Source organism: Emydura macquarii, unplaced genomic scaffold (genome assembly GCF_026122565.2).
Source record: "Emydura macquarii macquarii isolate MOO-44397 ecotype Brisbane River unplaced genomic scaffold, CSIRO-AGI_Emac_v2 contig_450, whole genome shotgun sequence".
NCBI lineage: Eukaryota > Metazoa > Chordata > Testudines > Chelidae > Emydura > Emydura macquarii.
The window spans coordinates 14,110,866-14,126,652 of record NW_027130587.1 but is presented as its reverse complement, the minus strand read 5'-3'; the positions used below and the strand labels follow the sequence as shown (position 1 = coordinate 14,126,652).

At 44.6% G+C, this 15,787-nt stretch overlaps 1 protein-coding gene and 1 long non-coding RNA gene across 3 annotated transcripts; one reads left to right on the top strand and one right to left on the bottom strand.

The window, feature by feature from the left end:
- Window positions 1-3,346: 3,346 nt before the first annotated feature.
- On the bottom strand, window positions 3,347-12,994 carry LOC137146623 (uncharacterized). Of its 2 annotated transcripts, none has more exons than XR_010917999.1 (4): window positions 12,732-12,994; window positions 4,966-5,080; window positions 4,081-4,284; window positions 3,347-3,667 (listed from the first exon to the last, which is right to left on the bottom strand). It is a non-coding gene; the product is annotated as an uncharacterized lncRNA (long non-coding RNA). The 2 variants fall into 2 exon arrangements; XR_010917998.1 differs by lacking the exon at window positions 12,732-12,994 and adding an exon at window positions 8,544-8,698.
- Window positions 12,995-13,003: 9 nt separating this feature from the next.
- SRSF1 (serine and arginine rich splicing factor 1) lies at window positions 13,004-15,759 on the top strand. The gene is given in 5 exon segments (XM_067538073.1): window positions 13,004-13,390; window positions 14,151-14,335; window positions 14,680-14,852; window positions 15,100-15,174; window positions 15,176-15,759. Coding segments are annotated over 5 exon segments (750 nt in total). The 5' UTR covers window positions 13,004-13,196; the 3' UTR covers window positions 15,299-15,759.
- Window positions 15,760-15,787: the final 28 nt, after the last annotated feature.

Here is a 15,787-nt window from a genome sequence, read left to right as displayed (position 1 = left end):
ATTGCACCCTTGCTGCAATTGCCCCTGTGGTACAGAACCACCAAAGTCCAAGACTGCTCCAGCTCCTTTTAGGTCCATCCCCTGCTTACCCACAACCTGGAAGAAGCTTCCCATGGTGGACACAGAAGCTGCTTACATCAGTGGTATTCACCAGAGGAGACCTTTTTGCCTTCTTTATGGATCCTTAATGGGGCTAACGGGTAATACTGAATTCAACCGTGTGCGCAAACTGGTATGTGGAGAGGAAATGGGAAAGTCAAAGAGAGCTTGGGCCTGTTCTCACTGGAGTCAAACAGCAAAACTCCAACTGGCTTCAGTGGAACATGATCAAGTTCAAAGCCCATTAAAAAACAATAAAAGCACCTATATCATAGGGTGCGCTAGCCCTTTAAGGGAACTGGGCTCAGTCTCACCTATGTCTAGTTATCTGGTCCCAGGTGACAGATTTGGGTTTGCACCAGTGGTTGAGTCAGGTGATCAGAAACACCTGGTAGGAGGCTGCTTATTGGAGGGATATCCCATAGGAGGGAGCTTGTTCTGTCACTGAGGAGAAAGAGGGTCCTGGAGGATCACAAAGAACCAGCAAAGGGTCTCTCCACACCAGCCAGACGAAAAGATCTGCAGGTCGCTCCAGCCAGTGCGGGGCAGGAGCAGAACCTGAAGAGGAAGAGTCTTAAGGAAACTCCAGACAGCAGGGCCTAGGCTTTGGAAAGAGCTGTTGAGCCCAGCAAAGGGCTGAAGAAACTGTGGAGTCAGGGAAAGACTTGTTTTAAGTTGACATTTGAGCTGTGATGTTGTAATAACCCAGTGTTATTGGAGTCACATGAGAGCCTGGGTGCAGAAGGTTGAACTGAGACAGTGAAAGTGTCTGACACCAGATTGCATAAGACCTTTTTGCAACCTGATAGGCATGCTAACTGATCATGAAAATCTACATGCACATCATTAATACATGGATGTAACAGGCTGCTGTGCATAGCCCTCAATAACTCCCAGATTTAAGTTGATGTAAGTACGTGCTCAGCTGCTTCAGAACTCCCGTGGCCATTCTTGTCAATAATACCTTTATACATGATAGACTAAGAGCATGCGAGGAAGACACTACAGTTGATCAGATCAATAAATACACATTTTGTAAATCCCTTAAATATGTAATGCCTCTTTGGATTTAAAAGTCCATGCGGGATTTCATTTTAATTAGAGGGATACTTAAGGTGGCCATACCCAACATTTAATCTGCCCTAAAAATATACCCTTAAAACAATTATACAGAGGCTCTATCAGCTCCACCACAACACAAAGGCAGCAGCTCTGTTCAGATCCTAGATATTTACCAACAGCAAACCCAAGGCCTGACTGAAGTCGAGGGGATGAGGTGTTGTCTCAATGCAACTGAGAACAGAATTTGACCCATATTTATTTCCCTCTTGGCATCACCAACACTGGACACAAAAATGACTAATGATAAATCAGAGTTCTTCTAATCCCCACCACCCTTTTTGACTTGGCTTGATCTCTTGCTGAAGGCATGACAGTATAAAAAGTGTCACATGCATTCTCTAGGCAAAACAAAGGATTGACTGAAATCATTCACTCATCTCCCAGGTAAATACAAAGCAGCTGTTCAGCTGATACTGGAAAACTGGCCATATTCTGTATTTATTGTCCATGATGTAGCTGAGAATAACATTCTGCATAAGAAGGGATCTGTTGAAAGCATCTGAATGTGTGTTACCTGGTGTCACGCTGGCTAGATGGGGGGAAGGAGGGGCAGACATTTATTATATTATTTAACATCAATATGTCAAAATCATAATAATTCATGCGAGATATGCCATGTCAGGTACTGTTAGAAAGGCTATAATGTGCTAAGTAAGATGATGATGTTTATGTTCATGTGTTATATGTGTAATGGAAGTTATGGATATGGTTGATATATCTGTATTTCAAATTGTGCTGTGTCTGGGTGACACCCCAGACAGGATGGCTGCAGCGCTAGCCTGCTTAATGGCCCATTAAGAAATTCACAGGTACAAGAGTCCAGGGGGAGAAGCCAGGGATATACTTGATGAGCCACCAGGACTCACTCATGTGACTCTGGACTCCATTTTATTCCTGTAAAATTCCACAAGCAGCATGGCCAAGGCCAAAGGACATAAAAGGCAGCTGCACGACATCCATTTTGTCTCTAGTCTGTCTTCAGTCTTCACCTACCTCTGGATCAACTCATCTACAACTGAACTGAAGCTACGTAACAAAGGACTGAGTCTCATCTAGGTACTGGATGTATACCAGAGGGACTATACAAGCCTGCAAACGCCACAATTGTACTAGAAACCTGATATATATGGACTTTCAAATAATTTGTATGTATCTGATTGCTTTAATCCTTTAACATTTCTCTTATAGTTTGTTTATTTTTTTATTAAACCTTTCGTTTTAGTTACTAAAGGATTGGCTGGCAGCGTGGTATTTTGGGTAAGATCTAAACTTATATTGATCTGGTACTGAGGCTGACCCTTTGGGGTCAGGAGAACCTTTTTGGTAAAGAGCATAGAGTTTTAAATAACTGGTCTCTTTACTGGATCCAGTGGCTGATTGGGAGCCAGAGACTGAAATGCAGTAAAGGGGGCTGTGTGTATTTTTATTTTGGCTTCTTGATAACCATTGTGGGGAATCAGAAGCACTGTTTGTGGCTGGTTGGGAAGTCTGACTTCAGTGTCACCCACCAGTGTTGGGAGAATCTGCTCTCCTTTTACAGCCTGCCCTGACCTTGGCATTTTCAGGTGGCTACCCTAGGCACAGATGGGTCACACCTGGCATTGGGCCCAATCTTGCAGACACACACACCTGGGTGAAATTCAACCCTATGCAGAACACCAGCATAACAGCTGTCAAAATAATGCATAAATGGGCATTAACTGGTGCATGGAAATTGTGCTAGCCCTTTGCACAGGTTAAATTTCACTTCTATATCAGTATCTTCACTCACATGAGTAGTCCTATCAACGTTTAGAGCCACCTCAGAATTGTGCTGACCTGGTCCACTTCTAGGGTAAATATATGGCTTGAACAAATGTGATTTTTGTATTGACTTCCACACCCCTTTCAACAATATGGCACAGTGCAAATAAGATAGGGTTAATTCTGTAATTGGCTGATGTCACAATCCCAATCCTTTCTGTCAACAATCTTCCATTCATTATGTTTTGAAATCAGAGTCCATAATACCATGGGCACATTTACAAAGTCCATCCCAGGTCTAGAGATATTACCAACTCTAGTGTTTTAAGAATAGGGAATCACTCTAGAACCAGTACTCTCTCTAAAACCAGAATGAATTATTTTAATCAATCAATCATTTTTCTCTTAAACAAAACCAACTGTTACAAAAACTAAAGAAAGAAATAGGCAGGAGGAAAAACTAACATTTGATGTCTGATTTTAATAAAACTTATGTTACTTGTTATAAAGACTTACAATGTCCTTCCAATATAGAAAGCAACACAAGGGAAACCACTTGCAAAGTGATACAGTCGTCAGATGAGATCACAACTCCTCGAACTATGCTCATGGTTCACATGATGTTGTCTGACCCTCTTGAGGTAAGTGTCTTGCTATATTGATCACAGCCAGCTGTGCAATATATTTCCTCTCACTTTGTCTTCTGTATGTAATGAAACATTTCAGGACTTGAGTTATTGTGTAATAATTTATGTCTGGATGCCAGAAATGGCACTCAAGTCTTCAGCCTCTTGCCTAACAACCCACCAAAGTGTGAATTACTAGGCAAAGTCCAGCCATTTTCTTCAGCCTGAGAGGAGTTATTTAATCACTGAGCTTTGGAGAGGAGGTGCAAGGAATGAATGCCACGGCAAGCAAAAGAGCAGAGGTTTACAGTACATAAAATACATACTGCCAGTTTATGAGCGTTTTTAAATCAATGTCACACCCGGTTAGAACAGGTGATAAGGAAATACTCATAGTAGGGCAGATATACCCTCGATTGCCCTGGATGAGGAACCGAGTAACATTACAATGGCTTGAAATCCATTTCTGTTTGTCTGGTGCTCTGCCTACCTGAATTTTTGTATTGCACCGTCCACTGCAGCATGCGAGTGTCTATCTGAAGCATTGCCACTGTCACTGAGACACAGAGAGATTAACTGACTTTCCCAAGATCACGTTATTGGCAGAGCTGTGAATAGGATCCAGAAGTTCTGACTCCCAGTCCTCTGCTTTAACCACTAGACCTTCACAATGGTTTGAAAGAATTTCTTTGGCCTAAAATGTAAAAAAAAAAAAAAAAAAAAAAAAGTAATTATAGACTTGATACCTGCTAAGAGCAGCTTTTGTGTCAGGGCCTACTCTAAAAGTTCTTACCAGCTGCACTGAAAGGAAGGGGTCTGAGTTCAGGCAGCCAGGGCTCTTCTTTAGAACAGATATTCTCTGTTTATTCAAAGCCCACTCTAGACACTGGTGACTTTGTTTTACAAAGTTTTACCTCTTTTTCTGTGCCAGAATGTGGTGGGGACATATTACAACCTATGCAATAAATCTACACTTTATCAGAAGGAGGGGAAATCTATTAAAGTTAGGGTTTTGTATTTTAAATTTACATCAGAAGGAAGGAGCTGGCGCTGTTTATGTTGCATGATCCAGACTACAGTGAAAACAAAGGACTTGCAAGCAGAACTATCTGCCAGGCCAACACTGGCGTCAGTAAAGCAGCAACTCCAGAACAGACAGCCGACTCCCCAAGAACCAGCCTCCATTTGACAGAGACACACCCTATGTGCAGTGTGGGAAGGATTCCCTTGCTTGTAAGAGAGCTAGTGTTTTATAGCTTAGTTATTCGATATACAAAGCTGTTTGGGGGTGGGGCCTGTATGTCAAGACTGCAGTGTGTGCGTTGCTTGAAGGGTCGGATTTGAGCCTGCCTGGATTAGTAGTCAGTGAAATTGCCTTGTTCTCCAGCGACCCCGTCAGCAATGCAAAATGTGAACACGGAGAGACTCCTGGGAGAAATGCATCCTGCCCTCCTCAGCTGGAGAGATGAAGGCCCTTAAGATGAGGCTTACTGTGGATATAAAAGTCACACCTTGGTCATTGAGATTCACCACCAAATGAAGAACGGGGCAGTTCTAGGCATGAAATAGACCTCACAGAGGGGCTAACTCTCAATGAATGCCTCTGACTCCTAAGGGTCCAGCAGTCCCAAAATAGAGTACCTGCAGTCTCAACCCTTCCAAGCAGTTTCTTTCTAAGGGGTAGCCTATCTCGCTCCGAGATGGCATATTCCTCCTTGAAACCAAGGGCCTCTCACTAGCCCAACTACCACCTTTTAAAAGTCTGCTTCACTAATGAGGCCCTCGCTTCAAGGCTGACAACTCCTATACTCCCCATCCAGGAAAGGGAAGTATTTTTCCTTCCTTCCTTCCTTCCACAGCTCAGTAAGAGCTCAGCCCTGCAAGGTAGTGATCACTCGATCCACAGTCCAACACAGCATTTAAGCACATTCTTAATTTTAAGCACACAAGCAATGCTATTGAACAAATAGGACAATTCTCATGTTTTCCTGGTGCTAAGTGTTTTCCTGGCTCAGGACCAGGGAACTCAGCACTCTGCAGGATGGAGCCTTAACTGCTCCTTTCCCTGGCTGGGTGTGGAGTTTGAACACCCTGTCAGACAAAGGGGGAGTTAAAAAGAGGCTCTGAGAGAAGCACAGAGGCCCCCTGGGAGGGTGGGGGGGAATTGGTATTTCGTATGTTATGGGAGCAAACAAAAGTAACTGCAATTGCTATTTATCTCTGCTCCTGCAACTCAGAAACAGCAGAATAGATTTATCTTTCTTTACATTTAACAGTAAAAACTGTTGCAGGTTAAGGCCTTCCATATGCTGAGCAGCAGCCAAGAGTTTTATAATGGAACCTCTGACAGACCTTTAACTACAACACTGTAAACTGCCCTGCTATAATTATTCATCATATTCATTTATAATTAGGAGAAAAAAATTAGCTCTGAAGCTTGACAGGCAGAAAATGAAAGCAGAGAGGAGCGCCACATACGGAGACCAGCTATCAACATAGCCATCGATGCCACTGCATTGCTGACACCTCTTTCGGTTTATTTTTAACTCATGTTTGTAATGGAATGCCATAGTATTTGAACCAGCCTTTTTGTACCAAATGGCAGGGCCAGATTCAGCTTTGTCCTACACCCCTTTGCACCAGTACAGTTAGTGCATAGAGGCAGTATTGCATGTGCAAGTTCATTCTCCGCACCCAGCTGAATAGCACCAGCAAAGGGACCCTCTATCCTAAGCACAGAGTCATATCTGCACCACCCACATAGACGCCTCCAACATAAGAGGTGTCCTGAGGCATATGGGGCAGAAGGAGGTGTGGGTGGAGCAGTCCTGCACCCCTGAAATTTCTCACTTCTGCAATGATCATAGGTGCATGGCAGCAGGGAATACAAGTTAGGATGGCCCAGAGAGCTGGCATTGTGAAATAAGAGCAAAGATGCACAGCGCTACGACCACCATGAAGTGCAAGTTGGCAAGTGATTTGGTGCCGTATTAATATTTAAAGACACACATTCATTAAGATACAAGATACGGGGCAGAGAATAAAAACAGCCTGCAAAGAAACACACCAAACACAATGCAAGGAAACTAGTCAAGTACAGAATACGTCACTTAATATAGCTATATCACTTAAAACTTTTAATGAACCTATCCACAGCCATCATGATTTCTAAATGTGGACCCATTATTTTAAATATTGTGGCAAATCAAAGCAATGCAGTGACACTGAAGTTTTCATATCCCCTAGTTGGGGGTCACCACACTACCCTAAAGTATAACATAGCAGCAGCTGTTCAAGCCAGTTCATATGGACAAATTTAAAATGCTCTCTCTTGAGTTTGCTTTTCTCCCTTGCTGACTCAATTTTAGGGTGTTTATTAACAATTAAAACTTACTTAGCATTTTGTCCTTGCTCACTTCTTTTTCATGCATCTCTTTGTCAGGATGCCATCATCTTCTCCGAGTTTAATTGTAATTAATTTAGAGGGAGATGTTAATATTGGGAACAGAACCCAGGTTGTCGACATCCCCAGGCTAATGTTCTGCTAATGAAGTGAGCTAAAGGAGCAGCTCCATCAAAGCTTAGTACCCACAATTAGACCGCTGGAGTAAATTACCCACAATTCCCTGGCAACTCCATATGAAGGCTGCTTAGCAGGACATATGCTGCACATCCTAAGGCACTGGAATAAATCAAAAGATAAAAAGCCAACTGAAGAAAATGAACAGAAAAAAGTATCAGAGGAAAGGAAAACACAGCAAAAATAAAGGGAAAAGGTAGAACAAATCAAACCATACAACCAGCAAACTTTCTTCTGCAAAGTGTCCCACACAAAAGACCAAGGGTACAGTACATATGTGTCATATTTAAACATCAATTTAAATTAAAAGTTGTAGCGAATACATGTTTCTGAATGTGCTCTTCAACCCAGAAATATCAGACAGTAATATAGGCACTGCTCTACCCCATAACTTAATTGAGCAGAGAGGCAAGGCAGGGGATGTAGGAGGGTGAAGTGCTGCTCCTCAGAGCACCATCCCTTTTCTCATTCAACCCCATGAAAGCCCCTCTGCTGAAGCTCTGCAGGGATTTGGGGAGTCTGGGCAAACGTTCTACCTATGTATTCCTCCTTCCCTAGGCTTCAGACATCTGCACTATGTAAATGCTGCTTGAAGCAGCATTGACTGTGCCTCCATGCCCTACACTCACCACTACAAACAAGTCAAGTCAAGTCCAGGGTTGCTACCAGAGAAAAGGCAGCCCAGAGCAACAACATGGAGGTACAGCCCCCTGCATAGAACTAGGAATTCTTTTTTTTCCCCTTCTCTCTCTGTGATCCCTGAACCCCTTCACTGAGAATAGTTTACAGGGTAGTTTGGTCACTTTCCTGGCTCTTCTGTCACTCTGTAAGAGTATCCAATCTGATTCAAATATGAGAAGTTTTTTTTTTTAAATGAAATAACCAAATATACAAATATTACTTTTCATTTATTTATACCTTAATACAAAGAGAGTTTCTGTTGTATTTTCATTAATATTTGCATTCGTTTTCTCTTTGTAAATGTCATGTTCTTGGAACATACCAGTCTCAGACTCAAAGCAAAAACGGAAATAAAACAGGCTGTTTCAATATTTAACAACATCAGGAGGCCGAGATCTATGCAGAGTGGGAAGAAGGAAACTGTAGAACCTTTCATGAATATAAATGTTTTCACAGAAATAAAGTTCAATGAAAACAAATATTTTTTAAAACTTTCCCTTTCTATGTTCAACCTTCCTTTCACCCCACCCCTCACTGCAACATTCTGCTAATGCAGTGGTTTTCAACATTTTTCATTTTCGGACCCCTAAACATTTTCAAACAGAGGTGCAAACCTCTTTGGAAATCTTAGACAGTCTGCAGACACTGACCACAGGTTGAAAAAGTTTGTTTAATTTTTGAACACGACTCACCTTTGCTACTTCTGTAGGAATTGGATTCTTTTGGCAATTCAGCAGTAACAATGAAATACATAAGATATCTTGGGAACAAGAGATGATACTTAAGGTGACATTTTTCAGAGCACTCAATTTTAAACCACTCTTTTTTTTTCTTCCACCATCTCCTCTTTATTACTAACTTGCTTCTGTATGGAAAATATAAAAGCAGCGGTAAGTATGTCAGCAGGAGAGTTTCTCCTGATGACATAGCGCTGTCCACACAAGTGTTTATGCTGGCAAAATGTATGTCGCTCAGGGGGGGTATTTTTTTCACACCCCTGAGCAACAAAAGTTTTGCCAGCATAAGTGCTAGTATAGACAAGGCATTACTAAACTTTAAAACTGTAAAGAGAAAGAAAACATTCACACATTTGATGTCACTACAATTATGAAATCATAACAATATTAAAATGGGAAACATCATACACTTAGACCAGTGTTCTCAAACCTATTTATGATAGTTGGCTGCATATGCAGCTCCCTCTGTGTTATGTGGGCCGTATCCACACAATGTAAACACTACCTGTATGGCCCTGAGGATACCACATGGGCTGCAGCTGTATGCTGACTGGGCCACAAGCAGCATACAGGTTGAGAACCACTGACCTACACAAACTACTGCCCCTGTAGGAAGAGCTTTCATATAACTACTTGATTAATAGCAATCTTTAAAAATAAAAACAAAAAAAACCCTCTACCAAAAAGAGAAGTAACATCAATCTTAAGGTCATTAGAGAAGAACATTACTGTCTTTTAACCTACACGAGGCAGAAATGAAATAAATTTAGAAGTCATATTAGCATTACACTGAAAATATTTTCCTAATGGTAAATCATCATGATGCATGTTTCTGTAAGAAAACAGCAATTTTTAATTAACACATGGGGGGGGGGGAGGGGGGGGGGGAAAAAGCCATGGCAGAGAATGGACACTGCTAAAGATGCTAGGCAACATTTTCAAAATATAAAATTTCAAAAGCACCTAAGTGACTTAGGTGCCTAAGGGCTTCTTTATACATAAAAGCTTTAACTCCACCTTGATAGTTAAAGTGGTATAGCCCTCTATCTCCCCAGGGTGCGGGAAGTTATACTGGCATAATTATAGATAGTAAGGGGAATAAGCTGATGTACATGTATCCACATGAGGAGTTATACTGTAAAGAGAGTTATACTTATACTGATATAACTACTTCAGAAAAAATTACGTCCCTAACAAATAATTATACTGGTACAAACAGTGTGTAGACCAAGCCAAAGTCCCATTTTCAAAAGTGACTTTGGCACTTAGGAGACTATGTCTGATTGACTTTAAGTGCTAAAACCCAGAAATCAAGTAAGGAGCTAAATATTTCTGTGGATTAGGGATTACCTATTTTACTTTTGAAAATGCGATTTAGGCAACTAAGTCATTCAGGCCCTTTTGTAAATTTTACCCACTACCTTAAGAAAACATATGTATTCCTGTCTAGGTTTAAACATCAGAGAGGTAATTGCCTGCCAAAACAGCATGTGATTTTAAAAATTACATGTTCCATTGATCTAATTACATGCTCAGAAATAAACAGCAGTTTAACTAAAGTCCCCAGAACAATAACATTCTATCCTCTTGCCAACATAAATGGAGCTGTGACATGTACCAGAAAGACACTAAAATGTAGGAAACAACCTGCATACACAAAACAATCTGATAACCTAAAACACAGTATTTCTTTCTTTTCTTGCTTCTTTCCATATGTATTTACTTCCCAATATTTTCCTTTTTTATCCGTGCTTTTTTCCCCTTAAGTTACTTGTATTCTCAAATTGTGCATGGCAGTGATTGCATCTTCCCCTTCCTATGCCCCACTTCCTTATGTAGTTCTCTTGTTATGCACCACAGAGTGAAATCTACAAAGATGTGCACTATAGCATACATGGTGCATACTGAATAAATTAATGGAAGAACTAACCCAGGAGAGAAATAGGTCTGATCACTGCATTGGTGATTGCAGTTAAATGCACATTTTAAAAATAAATTGCAGGGATTGAATTAGGTGCTCAACTTTGAAAGTTCCATGAAGAAATAGGGAACATAATGAAAAGTACCTAGTGATCTTAACAGAACATCAAGCTCTGACTTACCATGTCTATCATAGGCAAAACATGTGGTTGGATAAGAATTCATGAGCACACTACGGATATATAATTTGTTTTTAATTAATTGACAAGCTAAATCTTTGACAGCATTAAGGTAGCTTAATGTTAATCCCGATGACTGACTTTCTGTATTGGTACCTAGTGGAGAAGAGTAACCTAGAAATAATCTAAGATACATACATCATCTTTCCCCACTGTGATCTAACCAACCTGTAATGAACATCATCAGCTTACATTGAAAAGGAGGCTGAATATGTCAAATTAGAAATGGTAGGATAAATTACAAGCATTGCCAAGAGTATACTATCTATACAATAGTTTCAGCAGTAGTAACTGAAGCCTGGTTTACACTTAAAACTTCAGTCAACATAACTAGGCACTCAGGAGTGTGAAAAATCCATACATCCTAACTACCGTAGCAACACCAACTTAATTCCAGGTGTGGATGCAGGCACAGCTAAATTGGTGGAAGAAAGCCTCCATCAACCTAACTACCATTGCTTAGGAAGATGATGTTCCTATAGCGACGAAAAATCCCTTCCATTGCAGTATGATGTATCTAAACTATGTGGTTATGTCAGCATAACTACAGCGCAGAAGCTGTGCTGTGTAGCACAGACGGCCTCATCTGTATAATAAAGACAATAATACTTCCTTTGTCCTTCTCTTTGGCTGTGCTACAAGCACTACAGCGGCACAGCTGCACCTACACTGCTGTAGTGCAGACACTTGTATCATCCTAGCAGTGTCTATACCCAGGGCTTAACTACATCTTTAAGGAGTGTGACCTTTTCACACCCCTGAGGGATGTAGCTAGGTCAACCCAAGTTTTAGGTATAGACCAGGCCTTTGTCTGTCTTATCTGTTTAGATAACTTAGAGGCAGTCCTGTTTCATAGGACTGGTCTACACTAGAGTTTGATTGACGAAAGTCTGCTTTTGTCGACAAAACAATGGAGGTGTACACACTGAAATGCTCCTCCCACCAATGGTAACTCCCTTGCTGTGCCGACAAAAAAAAAAAAAAAAGCACCTCAACAAGAGATGTAGGGCTTAACATCAGTATAATTAGAGCAAGTATAGACATTGCATTCCTTATATCAGCTGTTGGCTGTCATTCTTGCCAATTTCACAGCTCCACTGACAAGAAATCCGGGCAGCTACAGCCCAGCTGTCCCCCACTTCCGGGGAAAGCTGAACAGCTGCCTCCTGGCCCCCAGCATGGAATGGGGAAGGAGGGGAATAGCCAGCTGGGAGCTTAAGAGTCTGTGGGGCAGCTGAGCTCCCTAGGGAGCTGCCAATGGATCTGAGAGACTGGGCTCTCAGCTCCCCACCCTGCCCCTTAGGTCCATAGAAGCTCTTCTGGTGAGGATGCGCACCACCAAACCAAGGAAGGTAGTGTGGCCATCAGCCACCGCAGTAATTAACACGGCAGCTGGAAGTCGACCTAACATAGGTCCATTTATATTTGCTGGGTAGACAAGGCCTTGGTAAGCACCTGTGCAAGGACGAGCACAGAACAGGCCTGAGCTCGCGTCTCAAGGCACTACCATGATTGTCCCACTGGCAAGCAGCCTCATGGGGCCCTAGGCCACTGGGGCAGCTGGACTCCCCCCTCGTATTCCCTATAGGCAAAGTGCCCAGGCCCACCATGCCGTGCCCAGAGGCCCCTCTGGGCTGCGCGGCTGGGGCAATGACGGGCAATGAGGCTGAGCGGGCTCCAGATCCGGCCCCTCCGCCAGGGAGCGACCCGCTAACGCTTACGCGAAGCAGCGCAGCGCGCGGGCTGGCACCCAACGCCTGCCTATCTCAGGCCTACGGCGACGCCCCAGCCCAGCGCGCCTCAGGCCTGCCCCGCCCCCACGGCCGCCATCTACACCCCCTCCCCCGCTGCATTATGGGATGTAACGCCTCGCCTTGGCGCCAACCTCTTCCCACGCGGTGCATGGTGGGATATACCCCTCCTCTCTCTCTTCCTCCTCCCCCCCCCCCCGAGCCGGGTCTTTTTCTTTGCATGCACTCCTCACCGGATGTGTGACGGCCCCAGCCCTGCAGCGGCTGAAGGGAATCTTTTCGAGCGCGGCGAATATTTGTCCCTAGGTGATACAATTCATCGCACGGGCTGGTTTCTCTGGGCTAAGGACTGCGCTTGTCGGCACTGGTGGAGCTTCTAAGCTGAGGCTGCGAAGGGGCGGACTCCTTTTTTCTGACTGACGCATGCGCCCTGGCGGTGGAAAGACACGGAAGCTGTGTGCGCTGCCGCCGAACGTCGAGTGTTGGAGTCGGCGCTGCGTGAGAGGGCGTTCGAATCCTTGCGCGCAGTGGGGCCGCGCGAGGGAACCTCAGGGAAGCGGTAGTCGCCATTTTGAAGCGGTTGCAGGGAGGTGTCGCGTGCGGCTGCTCCTGAGTGCCCGGCCCGTTTCCAGCGCTTACTCACCCGTTTACTCTCTCAGCTTCGGCCCATCACCGCCGCAGCCATTGCTGACCCTGCCATGTCCGGAGGGGGCGTGATCCGCGGCCCAGCCGGTAACAACGACTGCCGCATCTACGTGGGGAACCTGCCGCCCGACATCCGCACCAAGGACATCGAGGACGTGTTCTACAAGTACGGGGCCATCCGCGACATCGACCTCAAGAACCGCCGCGGCGGGCCGCCCTTCGCCTTCGTGGAGTTCGAGGACCCCAGGTGAGGCACGCCGGGGCCCCGCTCCCTGGAGGCCGCCTCGCCCCCGGGACACATGCGGTTCCCCCCCCTGAGGCACCGCTGCCGTCGGAGTCCCGCGGGCTCCTCGTGGGGCCTTCCCCCCACCAGCGTAGCCCTGCACGCTGCTCGTCTCCGGGAGAGGGGGTGTTGAGCCGGGCTACCTCTGATCCCACATGGCGGGCCGGCCTCGGGCGGTGCGAGGCGGCCTAACGGGCCGCCCTGGGCCTCCCGTTGGGGAACCGCTTCCCTCCCGAGAAACCGCTACGTCCCTTCCCGCCCCCCATGGGTTGGGGGAGGGGACTCCCCCGCCGAGACACCGCCACATAGCCTCCAGTTCCCGGGAGGGGGGTGTCAATCCCCCCAGCACATAGGTTGCTATGAGTTGGGTACGCGCACGTCTCAGGCAGCACGTCTGCTGGCGGCCCCGGAGGCTGGTTTTTCTCTTCCTCCGCCTAGACCCTGCTCCAGCGATCGTGGCCGGCCCCGGCCTTCACTTTGGATTGTTACCCACAGGGCCCTCGCTGACTGGCTTGGCCACGCTTGAGCGATTTAGGGCAAAGGGGGTGCGCAGAGCTCCCTGGGGCTCAGTCTGGCAGCTGTTGGGGGGCGGGGCTGCCCAGTGCCTGCTGGCTGTGTTCCGGCGGGAAAATGGCTGCTAGGGAACAAAGGGAGGGACCTGAGGCCTTGTGCCTCTGCAGTGCAGTGTGGCTGGGCCTCTGATCACTCGTCCTTTCTTTTGCAGGGATGCGGAGGATGCGGTGTATGGACGAGATGGCTACGATTACGATGGATATCGTCTGAGGGTAGAGTTTCCCCGAAGCGGCAGAGGCACAGGCAGAGGAGGTGGCGGAGGTGGAGGTGGTGGGGCCCCGAGGGGCAGGTATGGCCCTCCATCCCGGCGCTCTGAGTACAGAGTGATAGTTTCTGGTAAGTTACTTAATGTTCTTGGTTTGCTGGGTTCTTACTGGTTCAGATGTGGTATGTTTACAGTCATTCCTTAATGGCGTAGGATGCTGCAATTGTCACTTAGCCATATTGTATTTTGGTACTGTGTGCATTAATTTTTTAGCATCGTGCTACACAACCTCTGGTTTCTAAGAGGCAAATTAGTAACGTTTTTTTGCATAGTGTACATATATGGATTCCTGTTGGAAGACATTCTGTCAACTCTAATAGGCAATTCCATTACCTTGACAGTATGAGGTGATGCTGTGTAAAGTAAACAATAAAAGTTTGCATTTGAAGTAATCTGTAACCTGCTTTTTGTTCAGGACTGCCTCCAAGTGGAAGTTGGCAGGATTTAAAGGATCACATGCGTGAAGCAGGTGATGTATGTTATGCTGATGTTTTCCGAGATGGAACTGGTGTCGTGGAGTTTGTACGGAAAGAAGATATGACCTACGCAGTGCGCAAACTGGATAACACTAAATTTAGATCTCATGAGGTAGGTTTCATGCTTTTTTGGCCAGAATTGGATACACAGGGGTTAACAATAGGATTTGAAGGTAAGGACACAGTCTCTACTATACTAACACATACAGGTAGCTAAGTCTTATTTTATAGTAAAATTTGCATTTAAAAATTTGAGATCTATCTCTGCTTTTATATCAATGTAATCAGTTTATCAGCATGCCTGACGAGACAGCTAAAAATCTTAGACCTTTCAATCGAAAGTTCTGTCTATTTAATAGGGAGAAACTGCCTACATCCGTGTTAAAGTTGATGGCCCAAGAAGTCCAAGCTATGGAAGATCTCGGTCACGCAGCCGTAGTCGTAGCAGAAGCCGTAGTCGAAGCAACAGCAGAAGCCGCAGTTATTCCCCAAGAAGAAGCAGAGGATCTCCACGCTACTCTCCCCGTCACAGCAGATCCCGTTCTCGTACATAAATGATTAGCAATGCTCTCTTTTTGTAGAACCCCATGTTGTACACAGTTTTCCTTTACTCAGTACAGTCTTTAATTTTTTAATTCAAACTGTTTTATTCAAATTGGCTGAAGTGTTGAATTGCATTCTTGTGTAATATCCCTAGTGAGTATTTGCTCCTTAACATCAACATTCCCCTCATGTCTTTGGTAAATTGTATTTTAATTGATGTTATAGCCAGGATTGTTTAAATTTAGTTAAAGTTAACTACCCACACTATTTAGACTGTGGTATTGCTGTGTAAATGTCTGAGTGTTCAGCTATGATTTATACAAGCTGGGGATGTTGGGATATTTGTGGTTAACTTGTTTCTTCTGGGGGATCTTATATTTTACCTTGCCTTTTCATGTGTCTTTCTGTAGACATATCTGAAGAGATGGATTAAGAATGCTTTGGATTAAAGGATTGTGGAGCACATGTCAATCATTTTAGGATTGTCAAAAGGAGGATTGAGGA